The sequence below is a fragment of the Corvus cornix genome, chromosome 9, assembly GCF_000738735.6.
Source record: "Corvus cornix cornix isolate S_Up_H32 chromosome 9, ASM73873v5, whole genome shotgun sequence".
Lineage (NCBI taxonomy): Eukaryota > Metazoa > Chordata > Aves > Passeriformes > Corvidae > Corvus > Corvus cornix.
In genome coordinates, this window is record NC_046339.1 from 21,854,859 (window position 1) to 21,871,528 (window position 16,670).

The 16,670-nt window shown below is 48.6% G+C and overlaps 1 protein-coding gene across 2 annotated transcripts in view; it reads left to right on the plus strand.

Moving 5' to 3' along the window:
* Positions 1–16,670, plus strand: part of ARHGEF4 (Rho guanine nucleotide exchange factor 4) — a 221,455-nt gene that overhangs the window by 196,113 nt on the left and 8,672 nt on the right. For both annotated transcript variants that reach the window (XM_019289481.3, XM_020584919.2), the window contains 8 exons: positions 6,134–6,313; positions 8,915–9,097; positions 10,092–10,271; positions 10,883–11,115; positions 12,406–12,535; positions 13,396–13,527; positions 14,455–14,698; positions 15,379–15,456. In XM_019289481.3, coding sequence (XP_019145026.3) covers positions 6,134–6,313; positions 8,915–9,097; positions 10,092–10,271; positions 10,883–11,115; positions 12,406–12,535; positions 13,396–13,527; positions 14,455–14,698; positions 15,379–15,456 — 1,360 coding nt within the window. The remainder of the gene's footprint in view (positions 1–6,133; positions 6,314–8,914; positions 9,098–10,091; positions 10,272–10,882; positions 11,116–12,405; positions 12,536–13,395; positions 13,528–14,454; positions 14,699–15,378; positions 15,457–16,670) is intronic.

Here is a 16,670-nt window from a genome sequence, read left to right on the forward strand (position 1 = left end):
GATTAAAAAAGCAGCACTGTGGAATATCAGTGTAGCACACTTAGCTGGATTAAGATCTTTGTTGACTGACTTTTTAGATTTGTTAAGGAGAATCACTGTCAAACTACAACATTTTGAATGGAGATCTGCAGTGCTTGGTAAATGCCTGGGAGTCCTCCACTATCCTTAATCAGTCTCAAAAATCTGTGCTGAAAAATATGCAGCTTACAGTGCAGGCAAAAGGGCAACAAATGCCAAGGGCACGGCTTGACTGGAGGCAGGGTGTGTGGGCCTGTGAATGAAGCAATGAACACGAGCACTGCCCACGAGGGGACACGTGCCCGCTGTCACACTGGCAGGGAGGGCTCGTGTTACCCTGGAACACGAGGGCAGAGGAGCAGCAAGAAGCAATGAAGTGTTTGCTGTGGCTGCAGAGCTGTCAGTGGTTCTGGCACCCTGCAGCCAGGCAGCAAGTCCAGTCTAGCAGAGCAAGCCCGAATTCTTGCCTGGCAGTGAGGGGAGACAGGAACCCCAGGGGCTTGCTTAGCTCATCATGCTCAGAGAGATGCTGAAGATGAGCCCTTCCCTGGGGTGCCTGTCTCTCCCCAGAGGGGGAGATGCTCCCAAAAGACAATCCAGATAACTCGTTCAGACTCAGTGCCTGCTGCTCAGATGACAGAAGCTCTGTGAGATAAATTTAATCTCTGTTGTCCATCATTAGACAGTGAAGCTAAAAATTTTGAGAGGAAGCAAGAGCAAGGTGTCAGGACAATTTCAGAACTGTCCCATGGGTTCTGTTCAAGGCAGAGGCCAGTTGGCTTCTGCCCGTGTTCAGAGAAAATAAGTATTTGTGTGAATGAAGCACTACTTTGGGGCAAGTGCATAAGTAATTTTTCTTTCACTCCTCGGCTGCACCTTGCATGAGAGAGGCAGAGGAGAAGCTCTGGAAGTAAAGTGACTGGTGAAGGAACTGGAGCTGTGGGAGGGCTTTGCCTCTGGGATCAGGACTGCTGCAGGGCTTAAATGTTTGGTGTGCTGGACCAGTTCAGCTTCAGTCTGTAACACACAAGTTCGGGAGGTCAAGCAATGAGCACAGGCTTCATGGCAACCATTTTAGCTCACCAGGAAGGGCTGGTCTGAGGTGGTCTTTGTGGAACATGTCTGTTTTAGGGTCACAGAGCTGAAAAATAAATTCCATTCTATTGGCACCTTCTCCCTGAACTTCCCTTTTCCCAGTTCTTTTGATGCTCCTGGGTTTATTTTTTAGCTCTGCATGATCTGCTGTACTTGGCATTGTCAAGAGAAAGTTATTCAAATTTTATTCAAATAGAAACGAGTAGCTCAAAGATAAATATTTCCTAAAGGCATCCTCATCACTCCTGTAAATTGCTGAGATCTTTCATCTCTGTTAGTATTGCCTGGAGGTCCCGTCAGAACAAGACCAGGACACACAAGGTAATTGTGTCAAGGTGTCCAGCCTGAGACAGACAAGGACCAAGTAGCTGCAATGCAAACAAGCCCATAGAATGGGCCCTGACATGCTGGATCTGTTTGCCCACATGTAATGGACTTGATTTGGGGCAGCTCTGTGCAACAGCCCTGGCTGCATCTCCTCCTTGGCAGCCTCTGTCTAGACACTGCTCGGAGGAGCCATGCACTGATCCTCCCCCTCCATCTGTGCCACGGGAGGAGCTGCCCCAGCACCTTCCCCTCGCAGCGGGGAGGGCTGGAACAGGAGCCTGGGGCTGCAGTGGGGACACAGAAAGGCCAGGGCAGTAGCAGAGCTGCCCTCGATTTTCAGATTCAAAGCATCTGTGTTAGTGCTGCCTTTGGGTTGCAAATGCTGCTGTCTACAAAGTTAAATGATTTTATAAACAAAGAAAAATGTTGATTTCTGATTGTTTTCCCCACTGCCAGCTGCAGAAGCTAGAGCAGCTGTGGGGTGGCTGGTTTGCATTCTGTCTTCTAACTTTTCTCTGCTATACACTTGTTTGGGCCTCTTCAAGAACACGTACTGAGTTGTCCTTGACATTACAAAGCCAGCACATAAATGTTGTTTCATGAAAATCAGTAGTTGTTTTTCAAACCTTGCTTTAATTGCAAAGATCAAACATGTGGTGAGCTGAGCCTTTTGAGCCGAGGAGGTGCCATGTTTGGCAGTGGTGAACATTACCTTCCATCCCTGCTCCTCTGGAAGCCAAGCAGCTCCCTCAGCAGAGCTTGATTGTGCCACCTCGAACACATTTTGCCAAAACCCTTTTATCTTCTGGTGTGTTTTGTCCTCCCTGGGCAGGGAGAGTCCTTACCCTCCTTCCCGTAGGAGCTTGCCCCCAGGGCAGGACGGGGCAGCACTCTGACCCCAGCTGGGCAGCTCTCCTTGCTGCAGTGATGTGTGTCACCGTAGGTGCTCCTGTGCCATGGAAATGCCAGTCCTGGCGCAGAGTTACCCAACAGTACCTGCTCTGGGAAAGGGGCTGTTTCACTGGGTGTATTTGGTATTTTTGTATCAGCCTAGGAGTTGGACTGGATACAATGGAAAATAGCAGCATAAGGCACAGCCTGAACTGGGGGCAAAGAGAAGCAGAGCCCGGCCCACGGTGATCCCTGAGCACTGCTCAGCATCCAGGTCTGCCCCTGCCCACCCCAGGGTACCAGCACAGGAGGAAGCAGGGCAGGGAGGGGACCAGGCAGAGCCTGTCAGCCTGAACACATGAAGGTGTGTTAAGTGCTGCTGTATCAAATTAATTGAGATAATCCCAAGAACAGATGAAATATTTTTTTGCTCTTTATTTCGTGCTTTAGTCCATATAGATCATTCCTCCCTAGAAACATGATGTTTGTTGTCAGTTAAACAAATCCTGGCCTGTTGTTCAGGTGTATTTTTTTTATTTATTCCTTTGCATGAGAACTGGCAGTGTCTTGCCTGCCTATTTGGCCAGGCTGGTTATCCCAGAGTTGTGACTTCCTGTATTTTGCAAATCATATCCACAGCATGGCTGTTGTTGAATAGGGAAAATTTGAGGTATTCATATTAATGTATGGACTAAAATACCAGCTGAGGATTCTCTACTCAGCCCCATGGCTTTCAGTGACTGAGTAGAACCATGTGGCTCCATGAGCTGAGTGTATCAGCCCTATGTGCTGTTAATGCTAGGTCAGGCTTGGTCTCTTGTCTTCTCATCTAGTTACCAAGAGGTGACAGCTTGGTACTGTGTGGTTTTAATGCCTTCACATCACCAGTGCTCTGTTTGTGTGATCATCTCAATGCTGGAGGAAGTCTCTCTCTGGTAATGGCCACGGTGTGTGTGCCAGCCTACACATTGTACTTGGAGCACTGATCCAGGCTGGCATATTTAAGCACAGAGCAAAGGTATTTTGTCTGAGAAAGAGCCATGTTCTGTATGTGCTGGTCACAGTTTGGATGTTGAAAAGTCTGCTGGATGCCACTCTTGCAAAGGTTTACCAGCCTATGCCCACTTCCTGAGCCATCAGGAACAGCCATCCCTTCCCACAGGGATGTGTAATGCAGCAGGGCACGGCAGCAGCTGCTGTCACCTGGTGTGGGGCTCACCTAAGTGCAAGTGAGTGCCCAGCACTGCGCCAGGGGAGGGCAGGTGCTTGGCTCCAGCCACCCCCTCACCCTGTTACCTCTCCCTCCCTGCAGCAGGAGGAGCTGGGCTCAGTTTGTGGTCTGCACAGGCACCAGTCCCTGAAGTCCTAAAGCAAATGGATGGGCTGTGTGCAGGCAGATTGCCCAAAGCAGCAGCAGAGCTCTTTTGTGAGCTACACCCGCTGTCACCCACGGCCCAGCTGCTCTTCTGGAGCTGAAGTCTGATAGCCAAGTTTGGAAAAATACACTTTTACATCCACTCTCCTCCCTACTCTTGTTGTCACTGCTTTATGTTAAAAAGCCAAAACCTCTAAATTACTGAGGGTGCTCTCAATCCCCTCATCCAGATCATGGATAAATATATTCAGAGAATCATAGAATATCCTGAGTTGGAAGTGACACACAAAGATCACCAAAGTCCAACTTCTGGCCCTGCACAGACACCCCAAGAATCCCACCCTGTGTCTGAGAGTGTTGTCCAAATGTTCCTTGAGCTCTGGCAGCCTTGGGGCCATGATCCTGGGGAGCCTGTTCAGTGCCCAACCACCCTCTGGGGAAAGAACCTTTTCCTGATATCAAACCTAAACCTGCCCTGACACAGCTTCAGGCCATCCCTGTGGGTCCTGTCACTGGTCACCAGAGAGCAGAGATCAGTGCCTGCTCCTCTGCTGCCCCTCAGGAGGGGGAATACTCAACCCTGTCATCACCATCATCAAGCTCTTGACAGGCAAAACACTCCCTCACATACAGTGCTCCCCCACTGCCTCTCCTTCCATGCCTGTCCCTTCTGAAGGATTTATGGCCACCCACTGCAGCACTCCAGTTGTGAGAGTCATCCCACAACATTTCTGTGGTGGCACTTGTATCCTAGTTTTCCTTCTACACCATAGCCTTCGGCTCCTCCTGTTTGTTTCTCATCCTGTGTGCCTTAGTGTGGATGCACTTCAGTTGGGCTGATCCCAGCACCTTTTTGGGGGAGAGAGGCTCTAATTTCTACATGACCATTCTGAGGCACTTCTGCTGGTTTTAATACATCAGTAACCCTTTTGTTTTTGCTGCCACATGGATCTCCATCCCCTGCTTTCACAGAGATATACATAGCATCACTCCACTGCATCCCACCTAGCTCTGGCTACACACCAACTGTGTAGATAACTGGGAACCTCTCACCCTCTCCTTCCCCATCATCCCGTTATTTTTGTCAGAATGGAGACACTGCATTAAGCTGTTTCTGGTTCAGTGAAGGGGCATTTGCTATCCAAAGGCAGAATGCATTTCAATTTTCTTTCAAATGCCTCGTTAACCCTCTTCTGATTTACTCAGTTCACGATTATCCTGACATTCTTTTCCAACGTGCATCTCTCTCCTTTGTGGAGAGGCAGAAGCAGTAACCCAGAGCAGCGGATAGCTCCGGGTGACCGAGCAGCCCAAGGTGCAAGGCTGGCCCGTGCACTGTGGTGATGCTGCTGCAGTGCTGTGACACCTACCAGGGATTGTGGGTTTCCTACAGCTTTTCTCTTTCTCCCTTGTGCCTCACAGACTGTCTTCCCGTTGTCTTCCCATAATTCATCATTGCATCATTTTCCTGGAGAAAAATAGGCCTTCACTGCCACTCCACAATGGCCAAGTCCTTTTTAGCAGAACTCCAGTATGCACTCTGCTTTCTTGGGGAAATCCTTGGTGTTCAGACAGTCCCAGGTACACTCATGCCCTGAGAACTCTGTGCATGTACTCTGTAGTTGCCAAAATCCAAGGGAGACTGACCTGACAAACCAGTGGCATAGGGCACTCCTGCTGTAGTGGCCAGCAGGACCAGCCCACAGACACACCACTGCAACAGCACCCAAGTGGTACCTGGCTACCGCACAGCTGAGGTGTGATTGGTCAAGAATGGCATCAGGCACAGCATCACTGTGCTCAAGAGCCTCCTTGCACCTTCCAGCCACGTGGGCTTTGGTTCTGTTTTTTTTAATTGTTGGGGGTCCTGTTTTTCCTAGAGTAGGGCCTCTATGGGGCATGTAGTAAATAACTGTTGTTCCTCAGTATAATTACCTAAAACTCTCCAGGAGTCTTATTTTAAGCACCTTAAGTGCTACATTTAAACACCTTAAAGGCTTCAGGCTCTATCCATCCCAGAGTAGCTCTGAGGCCTCCAAATGCTTTCTGCTCTGAAGTACATCTCTAAATATTGATGCTCAAGGTTTTATTTATTTCAAGGCTTTCCAAAGCAGAGCTGCACTGGCAGCATCAGAGCATCCTCCACAAACAAGGTACCACTGAGCCTTGTTTACTGGCTGAGGCAAAGTCAGCAGTATGAAATACCAGAATTTATGTTTTTATGGTAGTAAATGTAGTGTGTCCAAGAGATTCTGAGCAAATGCTGTTGAGAGCAGGGTCAGGCAAAGCAACTGCCAGCCTTGCACTAACTCCTCATTGCCCATGGGAGCACAGAGTTACCAGCACGTGCTGCCAGAGCTGCAGGCACGCTGGCACACGGTGCTGCTGTCGTGGGGGGACTGACAGTCTGACCTGCTCTGCCCACAGCTCATCAGCGATGGCAGCGTGGTGTACGCAGAAGCCCTCTGGGACCATGTCACCATGGATGACCAAGAGCTGGGATTCAAGGCCGGCGAAGTCATCGAAGTAATGGATGCCACCAACAAGGAGTGGTGGTGGGGGAGGATTCTGGACAGTGAAGGCTGGTTTCCAGCCAGCTTTGTTCGGGTAAGATCTTGATCTTTCTTTGCGCCATCTCCATTAGCACCAGGTGTTTGTTCTTCTTCTCAAGGTTTAATGTTCTGTTGTGACTCCTCCAGACTTTCACTGCTAGAGATAGTTGGTTCAGCATGTCTTGGTACTCTTCCTCTACAAGTGGCTACAGTACAGGGTGCCCTCCTGGCTGAGCAGCAACCAGTGTGGAGAACTCCCTCTACATGAGTAAATCAGGGCCAAGGGTTCAGCTCCAGACTGGAGTGGAGCTGAGCTGTGCCATGTCAGCTGGGGAGCTGCCCTGTTTGGTGGTTTGCAGCCTGGCTCCTGCTAACCTATCTGTAGATAGGCTGATTTGTGCCCAAGCACATGGCATCCGCTTCCAGGAGCAAGCAACACTCTCCTGGAGGAATCCCTGATGCAGCTGGCAGAGGTCTTAACTCCACTGTCCACTTAGGCAATATAGATGAGCATGGCACCAAAGACACCTCTCTCCAGCTGGTGCTGGGGCCAGTGCAATGCCACGTCCAAAGTATGCACCCACCTGACTCACACACACACCTTGTCTTAGACCAGGCTGCTGGGCTGTCACACAGCACTGTATTCCAGGCACTTAAAAATGGAGGAGAAAGACACAAAAAATGTTCCGGCGGTCATCTGGGGCAATCTGAGACACTCAGTGCTTGTGGGCCAAGGCTGTCCCTTGGTGCCAGCTACAAAGCCCACACAGAACAGCTGTGCAGACCAGCCCAGACAGTCCCAACTGCACGCTGCAGAAGCTTAATTTCCAGCTGAGCTTTCTGAAACACATCTGAGCTCTCAGGGCAAGTGGGAGGGAAACCAGCAGTGTGGGAGGGTGGTAACTGCTGTGCTCTGCTGTCCTGCTGTGAGGAGAAAGGCTTTTTTCCTTTCTCCTGACTGTGACTGTCGGTGTGGGTGCCTGACACCTTTCACCACCTCGGGGCAGGCTCCTCAGTGCTGCAAAGGCAATTAGGTGTCTAAGGGCAGAGATTCTCAGCCCTTTAGCTCTTTATCCAGGTCACTTCAGATCACAAGTGACCCAAAACCAGGTGAAGCTGAAAGGAGGTGACACGAGGTCATCTGGTGTCTGTAGCAAAAGTCCTTGGAGAAGTTTTGAAATGCTTTGTTACAGGTTGCAGGAGATGATCTCAGCTGGATAATTATTACCAACAGTGGAATGTTTTGCAAGTAAGAGTACCAAGACCTCAGCACTGGTGGGGACAAAACTGCTTTTTTTTTTGCAATGAAAACAAAGATTTTTTTTCTTTCATGTTACTGATAAGTTGAATTGTTGTCCTGGCTGGAAAAAAATCTGCCATAATATCTTAGAGTAAAGCAGACTAGTACTAGCCATTAGGGATGCAGAGTAAGAAATTCTTTTAACAGAGGAATTACAACACTTACTCAAGCATCCAGGCGAAGATTTCCTGCTAATTACCACCGACTCTCAAGCTCACTGCAGGGAGGGCTGGGATGTCTCAAAGCTTGGGTCAGTCTGCAGGACTCTGTCACTCCACATGAGTTTCAGGCCAAGGTCTGAGTTTAAGTGTTGCCGATGTCCTGCTCACTGTGAAGGAGAACCAGGATTGCACATCTTGAGGGCTTCAGCAGTGAGTAAATGTAATCTGTGCCTGTGTTGACAGGGGAGGGGTATGCACTGTTTTTTATATGTAGGTATATTTGTATCAAGTGGTAAGTCATAGAGCCTAGAAGAAACTACATTAAAAGTTTACAGCAGTTCTGTGTCACAGTACTAAAAATTCCTATAATTATATGTGTTTTAACTTCCTATCTTTCACTCCTTCTCTGCGCTGGGACTGATCCTTTGAGTCATGTACAAAGTATTCCCGCGGGCACTGCGAGAGCTCCAACAGTTCTACAAAAAAGAAAGCTCACAAGTGAAATGCCCCAGTACGTGCCAGCTTTAACTCGGGCCCTTTGCGGCGGTGACAGAGCAGACTCTGCAGCGCAGCATGGCTTCAACCTGGTGCTTCCCTCTGCTCGTGCTGTGCTGCCATCTGATGGGGGGACCGAGAGTCCCACACAGCCCTGCCATGTAGTGCCCTTCCTTCCCATGGCAGTGCCCACAGGCAGCTCTATCTGCTTTTACTTTAGCAATGAACTCTCTTTAAATAATCCTGAGGAAGCAGATACCGAAGGGCCATCTGTTATTGACAGTATGAGAACAATAAAGCTAGATAAAAACCCTACCATCCACTGGTTCTCCCCTCCCTCCCAAAGTGCTCCTTCATATATTTAAGAAAATTTCACTCGATAAACCATTTTTGTCCTGATTATGTATTCTTCCTGAAGGACTCCATATTATTTCTGTGACTTCAGTCCACAAGAAATGCCTGCTTAAAAGCACCCATGTCACAGTGGGAGCAGCTGCCATGTGGCTTCAAAGTACCCTCCCCAAAGTGACTGTCTGGCCTCAGCTTCCCCGAGGGGAAAATGTTCCCAGGCAATATACACACCCTCTTCACACCTTATCCGAGCTCACTCTTCGTCTGCCATTCAGTCGACTATCCCAAACTTCCTTGGCAGAGCTGTGTTTAGCAATACAAACAGTGAACATCTTGTGTGCCTGCACAGCTTCGAGTAAACCAGGATGAGCCCATGGAAGATTACCCCCTGAAGGTAGAGGGGGGCAAAGAGGACGACTCCCGACGCTTTGGGATGGGCCAGACCACCAAAGACCAAATGAGGACCAACGTCATCAATGAGATCATAAGCACAGAGAGAGACTACATCAAGCACCTGAAGGACATTTGTGAGGTAAGGAATAAAAGGGGAAGGGACTGTGAGAACTTGGCTGAAGGATAATGGAGTATGTCCCAGTCTTGCCCAGAAAGGGACGCTAAGCAGGTAACTTTTCTGAAAAAGAGACTGTATTTTCACCGGTTCTGCTGAATGGTATTATATGCTCAGAAAACAGAAGACAATTCATTACAGCAAAATCCCAAATGCCTCTGCATTTGGAGCACTCACTTGTGCTCTGATTAAATGGAATTAATTGAATTTCCCAAGCCAGAGAAAAGTAAATGTCTAGCACTGCTGTCCTCTCTAATACATGTTCTGAGGTAACATAATCAGCAACTCCAGCCTTCAGGCAAGTCTTGCTCTGATCAAAACAACTGGGGGATGCTCAGCCAATTGGGTCCTTTACAGTCAAATATGCTGAATATTGTGACACCTCTTCTAACAGACATCCATTGTACACATTGGAGGAGTGGAGGTAGTTGGACTTTTTGTGGGAACAGAATTCTCCACTGCAATGGTACCAAAGTGGAGTGGCTCCCAGCAGAGGCAGCTGGGGCAAGGAGCACACACTTACAAACAACCCTCTCCTGCTGCAGTGTCCCCCCATCCCTTGGTGCTCTCCTCTGCCTGGAGTCAGTCAGGCAGCTCCTCACACAGGCACCCAAACCAGACCCACAACTGGACTTCAATGGTCTGAATCTACGAGTGCTGGGGTCAGAGCACCCCATTGCCTGCACACACATAAAGGGCTTTTCAGCAAGAGAGAAAGCAGCTCTGTGACTCCTTCAGGTGTGGGCTACAGCATCGCCCAGGGCTGCCAGGAGCCTGTGCCTTGGCTTCTGCTTCTATCATGTTTAGGGTAACACTAGAGGAAATAATAGTTAAACATGGGTACATCTCTGCAGGAAGCAAATACAGGAACCTGGTGTACATCTGACTGCAGTCCTTGAGGCTTTCTGTTGCCACAGAGCAGGTGCCCAGGAAGCTTTCCAATTTGGTTTTCTCCTAGGGCTACATTAAGCAGTGTCGCAAGAGAGCAGACATGTTTACGGAAGAACAGCTGAAGACAATCTTTGGGAATATTGAGGACATCTACAGGTGCCAGAAGAAATTTGTTAAAGCATTAGAGAAGAAATTTAACAAAGACCATCCACATTTGAGTGAGGTTGGATCATGCTTCTTGGAATACGTAAGTAAAATTGACTTCACGGGTAAGGGGTAGTAGCTGAGCATGGATTAAGCCAGAGGGTTTAGAAATTGATCTGACAGAACTGAAGCTTTCTTTAAAAAGACCCATCCAACCAAACTAAATGTTACCACCCCCCACCCTGGCCCTGTTCCACCACTCCCCACTTCCCAAAGAAATATCCAGTAGCTCTTGTGGCTGTGGAAAGAGCATTTTCAAAGCACCTCATCTTCTGAACACTGTAATTCCTGCCAGACCTTGGTACTTCAGACAAAATGTAGGAAGATTCCAAAATCTTGAGCGGGACCTGGGTTTGCAGTGATAATATTTTCAGGTCAGTGCAGGATCAGCTGTGGCTGCTCTGGGCTCTAAAAGTATTCAGCTGAGCTCAGACCAGGATATGTGGAAGTGTCTGGGTCTCTCAGATGAGCTGCAGGTGCTGAACCTGTTACACACCCTACCTGCCCCCAGCTTTAGGTCTCCGGGCTTGAGAGCCTGGGGAGGGGAGGACACAAATCACCAAACAGCTCCCTGTGCAGGGAACACACACAGGAGTCTGTGCTAGGGCATGGCCTGGGGAACATGGGCAGTAAATCCCTCCCTGTTCCTTGCAGCAAACGGAGTTTCAGATCTACTCCGAGTACTGCAACAACCACCCCAACGCCTGCATGGAGCTGTCGCGCCTCACCAAGGTGAACAAGTACGTTTACTTCTTCGAGGCCTGCCGGCTGCTGCAGAAGATGATCGACATCTCGCTGGATGGGTTCCTGCTGACCCCCGTGCAGAAAATCTGCAAGTACCCCCTGCAGCTGGCAGAGCTGCTCAAGTACACCAACCCCCAGCACAGGTAGGCCAGCGAGGGGGGGGGGAAGGGGCCAGGCTGCTCTCATGGAAGTGGGCTCGTGCTGAATCTTGCAAGGAGGGCAGTGACTAACTGCAGCCAACACCGCAATTCTTATGGGTTACCTTGTAGAAACCAGGAAAAAAAGTATTTTTATGTCAAATATGTAATTTTCCACTAGAGTAGCACTGAGGTTTCCTGTCATAGATCAAGAGTTACAAGGTCCACTTTAAAATGGCCCTTTTCTATTTTATTTGCTCATGTAGCTGTGATACCAGCACATGCATACTTTGGAGCTGCATGTTTCTGGTGGTGGTGTGGAGAACTTTGCCTCCAAAAGCGTTGGTTGAATATATCACAAAATGTCCATATAGCTACACTTCACCAGTGGGAAGTTGTGCCCTGCAGCAGTCAAGCCATGCACACTTGGTGCCCCATCAGGGCTGGCTCCAAAGCCTCCAAATCCATTGCTCAGCTTCAGGGGGAAGGCAGTACCTTTGGCTCAAACAACTGTCGCTTAATTAAGTATCTGAAAACATGAAAAATCTGTATAAAAGTATGGATATTGGTCCACTGTGGTTTGACTTAATTTCACCTTCCTAATTGCAGCCCTGGTACTTCCCAGAATGGTTTTAAGCATGTCTTGTTAAATCTCTAAGCATGTTGTCTGAAGCTGACCTCGGAGCAGAAAGCTCGTTAATGAAGTGCACAGATGTTTTGAGAGTTGCCTTAGAGCCAAGTTGGGCAGCTCAGCTCCTTCCCAGCTGCTCTGAACTCAGCAGAAGTAGCTGGTGGCCACAGATGGTGTGTGGGGGAGGGCAGATCAGCCTCTGTCCTACCGTGCCAGATAAGCCATCAGCTCCTGTTTGAAACAAGCCAGTTACTGTTGAACTGCTCCACCTCTGCACCAGAGATCAGTCCCTGCATGGAAACAGCAGCACTGTGAATAAGTTGTATTATGTTGCAGAAAGAAAATGAGACTTGGAAAGCCCTGGAGGTTCTTCCAGCAGTTCGCATTTACATCTCTGTAGCTAAATTTGATTCCTTACCCCCTTCCCTTCCCCAAAGGTGGCCTAGATTTGTTACCAGACCATGAGTTGTGCCTCAAAACCAGTGAGTGTCTGAGAAGCTGCCACAGGAACAGGTGCTTCTGATTCCAGCACAGAACAGCTGGGACAGACTGCAAGTGGAACTCCTGGTTTCAGTCCAGCTCCGTGCTAGGCCGCTCTCCTGTGGAGTGTAGGTACAACACCCATGTGCTGTTTTCCCCAGCCTAACGCCTCTGCCCCTCCCCAGGGATTTTAAAGATGTCGAGGCTGCCTTAAACGCCATGAAGAACGTAGCTCGGCTCATCAACGAGAGGAAGCGGCGGCTGGAGAACATCGACAAAATCGCTCAGTGGCAGAGCTCCATAGAGGACTGGGAGGTAGGAGACTTCCCTGCCCAAGGAATGAGCTGTTCTACCTTGCTCCTCTTCTGCCCTTCCCACAGCTTCTCCCTACAGTGACATCTCACTGTCTAGCCCTACCTCAGCTCTCTGCCCATCTTTGTGGGGAGTCTTTTATTTTTTATTTAAACAGATATTATCTTTTAGTACAATTAAGCAGGTCTAGCATGTAATGTGGCTAGACCAGCTGCCTTTGCATGTTCCCTGGGATTTTTGCTTCCCTGATTTTCCTTGCAGAATGAAATCAGCATGTAGGTTAGTGAAATTCTATTATTTTTCTCTTGCCCCCCATTTTATCTTGAGTGACTTCAAACTCTCAAGATGGGCAGACTTTCCCCTTAATTCTTAATAAGCCAGGTTATTGTTGCAGAAAGGCAAGTTTGAGCATAGTGACAGAGGAAACCAAGGTTCCCTGTAGACCCATTAAAAAACTGCTAAATAAAACAAACAAAATACTAATTTCCTAAATACTAGATTCAATAAACCCACACTGTCTCCCTGCCTGAGGATGTCAGGCTAAATTCTTAGCTCCCTGCTTATGCCTCCTTTGTCTGGGAGGGAGCAGCTTTCCTGAGCAGACTCCCTGGAAAAGGAGATTTTAAAAAATTTAGAAGGCTATTGTTCTTATCAAATTCAGCTTCCATTCCCTGGGTGCCAAGGGCACAGTGTCTTCCTGATGTGACAAGGACTGTCCTCCAGCACAGAGGCTCTCCCTCATTTCCAGGTGAATTCTGTTGGCAGGAATTCAGGCCTCTCAGCCAAGCTGAGGTTCTCCTGTAGGGCTACAGGTTCCCACTTTCAGATGGCTGAGCCCAGCTTGTTCTTTGTGCTGTTCTCAGGGAGAAGATGTCCTAGTCAGAAGCTCAGAACTCATCTATTCTGGGGAATTAGCCAAAATCTCCCACCCTCAAGCCAAGAGCCAACAGAGGATGTTCTTCCTCTTCGATCACCAGCTTGTCTGCTGCAAGAAGGTAACCCATGAATGCTGGCTACTGCTGTGCTGATGGATTTAAGTGAGCTCCCTCTCTATCCCTTTGTTTCCTTAATGCTTCCTGGCCTCATGGCTCCTGGCACTGAGCCTTCTCTGTGCATTCCTTGCAGTCTTTTTTCTGAGGTCCTGGGGTGTTCTGTGCACCTGAGCAAAGCAATCAGCTACTGGCCTAATTGTCACAGCAAAAGAGGAAAGCATTGCACTGCTTCTGGGGTTAGTGTGGGGTTATTCTATACTACTCAGTTATGAGTGTTGTCACACAATTTCTTTTAACTACCTTGTTTTTCAACTGAACTTCCACCTTAGTGTTGTATTCAGAAAAAGCTGCAGATTCAATGAACAGCTGTGGGCCTTGGCAGTCAGTAAGGCCATGTTAACAGCACATGTAAGTCTGTAAGTACAGCTCATGCTGTTTCTCCTAAGCTGAGTAATAAAATCTTCCTTCTTGGAGCCAATGAACGGTATCTTCCTCTGGAATTTCAGAACTGAATGTGCCGATTATTTTTTGCATATTCCACGGCATGCAGGTAGCTCCAGTTAACTTAGGCACGGAAATCACTGTTCTCAAAGTTACTTTTTATTGTCAACAAAAAAACAAGAGCTAGTTAGTATTTTTGGTTTTCTTTTTAACTGGAACTGAAGGATTCAAATAGTGTTTTCTGACAGAGGCTTAATGAGGATTTGGGATCACGTGTAATACCCAAGCTTTCTTCACGACAGACACCAGCCTGTCCTGACCCCACAAGCCATGTGGTTCCCAACAGTGCCCACAGCAGCTCAGCACTCTGCAGTTCCACAGATTCAAATCCAGTATTCATTTCTTTTACAGGACTGTAAAGGTACCAGGAAGATGAAATGCTCCATTATTTCCAAGAAACAGCAACATCTGTTGTGATCTCTCTTACAGGACCTTCTGCGCAGGGACATCTTGTATTATAAGAGTCGGATCAACATGGATGACATGGAAATACTGGATGTAGAAGATGGGAAGGACAAGGACTTCAATATCAGTGTGAAAAATGCATTTAAGCTGCACTGCCGCGACACTGAGGAAGTCCATTTATTCTGTGCAAAAAAGCCCGAGCAGAAACAGCGCTGGCTGAAGGCATTTGAGAATGAAAGGAGGCAGGTGCAGCTCGACCAGGAGACAGGTATGGAAGCAGCAATGCTCAGATACTGGAGTTTTTTTAATTATTAGTATTATTTTTGGGTTTTCATCTTTTTTTACCGACCAGCTAATGCCTGAGGAGTGAAAGGGTGGGAAGCCAGTCCATGCTGCAGTGCAGCTCTGGGCTGCTGAATTGCATATTCTGAATGAATCTGTGCAATTGAAAAACTGCAAACCACCACGAGCCAACACTGCTGTTTGTCCTCAGGGAGGCTGATGTGTTTTAAGGAGTTCAAGCAGGGCTGACAAAATAGTCAATACATTACATACAGGGTCCAGAACAGTATGAGGGCCCAACGTGGAGGTGTCTATACAGAACAGCTTCAGTCAAGGGTTCTCACTGTAAAAGAGGGTTTGTGTTGTTTTGTCGAAATCCTTTTTAATTCAGCCTCGTGTGCTCTCTAAGATTTCAGCCACCACAGGCCTGGACTGGCTTCTCCTCCCAGTGAGGAGGGGGGTAGGCAGGGGGTAGGCCAGGGGTAGGCAGCAAACCCTGCATGGGAGGTGTTTGTGCAGCACAGCACAGGCCAGGGGGAGCAGGCTCTGCCCTCCCAGCCTTGGCAGTAATTGTGGCCTCTCACCTCAGGCATTTGCCTACCCCTGTCTTGCCCTGAGGTACAAAATGATGACCTGCTGCTGACAAAAATCTGCTTTATCTTCCAGGTTTTTCAATCACAGAGGTGCAGAAAAAGCAGGCAATGCTGAATGCCAGTAAGCAGCACCATGCTGGGAAGCCCAAGGGTGAGTTACACCTGAACACAGGAACACTGTGAGAATAGGGGGTCTACATGGGAGTGGTTTCAGTGAAGTGGCATTAACAAACTCTTGAGAAGGCCAGATGGTGACAATCTGCACTACAGTTCCTGGTAGACTGAGATGCCTGGAATCAGGAGACTCTTCCTAACTCCAGGAGAGCCACTTTGCAAATAATCATCACTCTGCCAAAACCCAGCAGCTTCTGCTCCAAGGCCAGTGCAACAGCCTCTCCCTGGGAGCCAGGCTCTCCCAGCAGTATGGCATTCCCTTTGGCAAAAGGCAAGTTTTGTAGTAATCCCCATGATGCACAGAGGCCACTGCAGCAGGGACTGTTCCTGCCTGGGCACTTGTGCCTGTGGAAGATGCTCTGAAACTTGCAATTTGGGCAGAGTGCCAGGCATAGGGACCATGCTTGAGCAGAGCTCTTTGTTCTTGTCCTGTCAGAGACAATGACAATTAGCAACAGCCAGGGGAGAGGGAAGTCAAGCAAAAAAAAGGAAGGTTCCTGTGCCCACAGCACTGCTGGCTGAAGAGAGCCCTGTTGATACCACACTGCCCTTCTCTCTGTTCAGAGCAAGAGGTGCCACTTGGCTTCCTCTGAACCCACAGAGGCAACCACTTCCTCTTGGTGGTACCAGCCAGCACTTAAAGCCCAGCCACATTTCCTGAAAGCTTGGCTAAATGTCAAAATACATCAGAAATAAGATTTGTCTGCAAACAGGGAAGTTTGGAAGAAGGCCAGACCATGCTAACAGAGAAAAGCCCTTGGGGCACAGCATTAGAGGAGAGTGCACAGGCCAGCCTTGTCCACCACACAGGCACTGACCATTCCTACTCAGAAATCCAGCCCAGGAGGCTGTAACAGGCAGCAGCAGCAGCACTTGCACAGCAGCTGCTTCTCCCAGCACAGCCAAAAGCACCAGTTAAGTCTGTCACCAGTCATGAGCTGTAGCTCTTTAGCCCTGCTGTCATGATGGCAGAACACCTGACAGTTGTGCAGCACATTTCTGGGCCTTCCACAGGAGCCCTAATCCTAAACGACACTGCTGAAAGTAAGGATAAACTAAAGGAAAGGTAACAGTAAGCCAAACCCAATTCACAGCCCTGCAGCTTTAATGGGGACTGGGGAAGATAGTGGAGTGGGGGGAAAGGAGCTGTGTTCAACTAACATGCTTCCCATCTCCTCCTCCTCTTCCCAG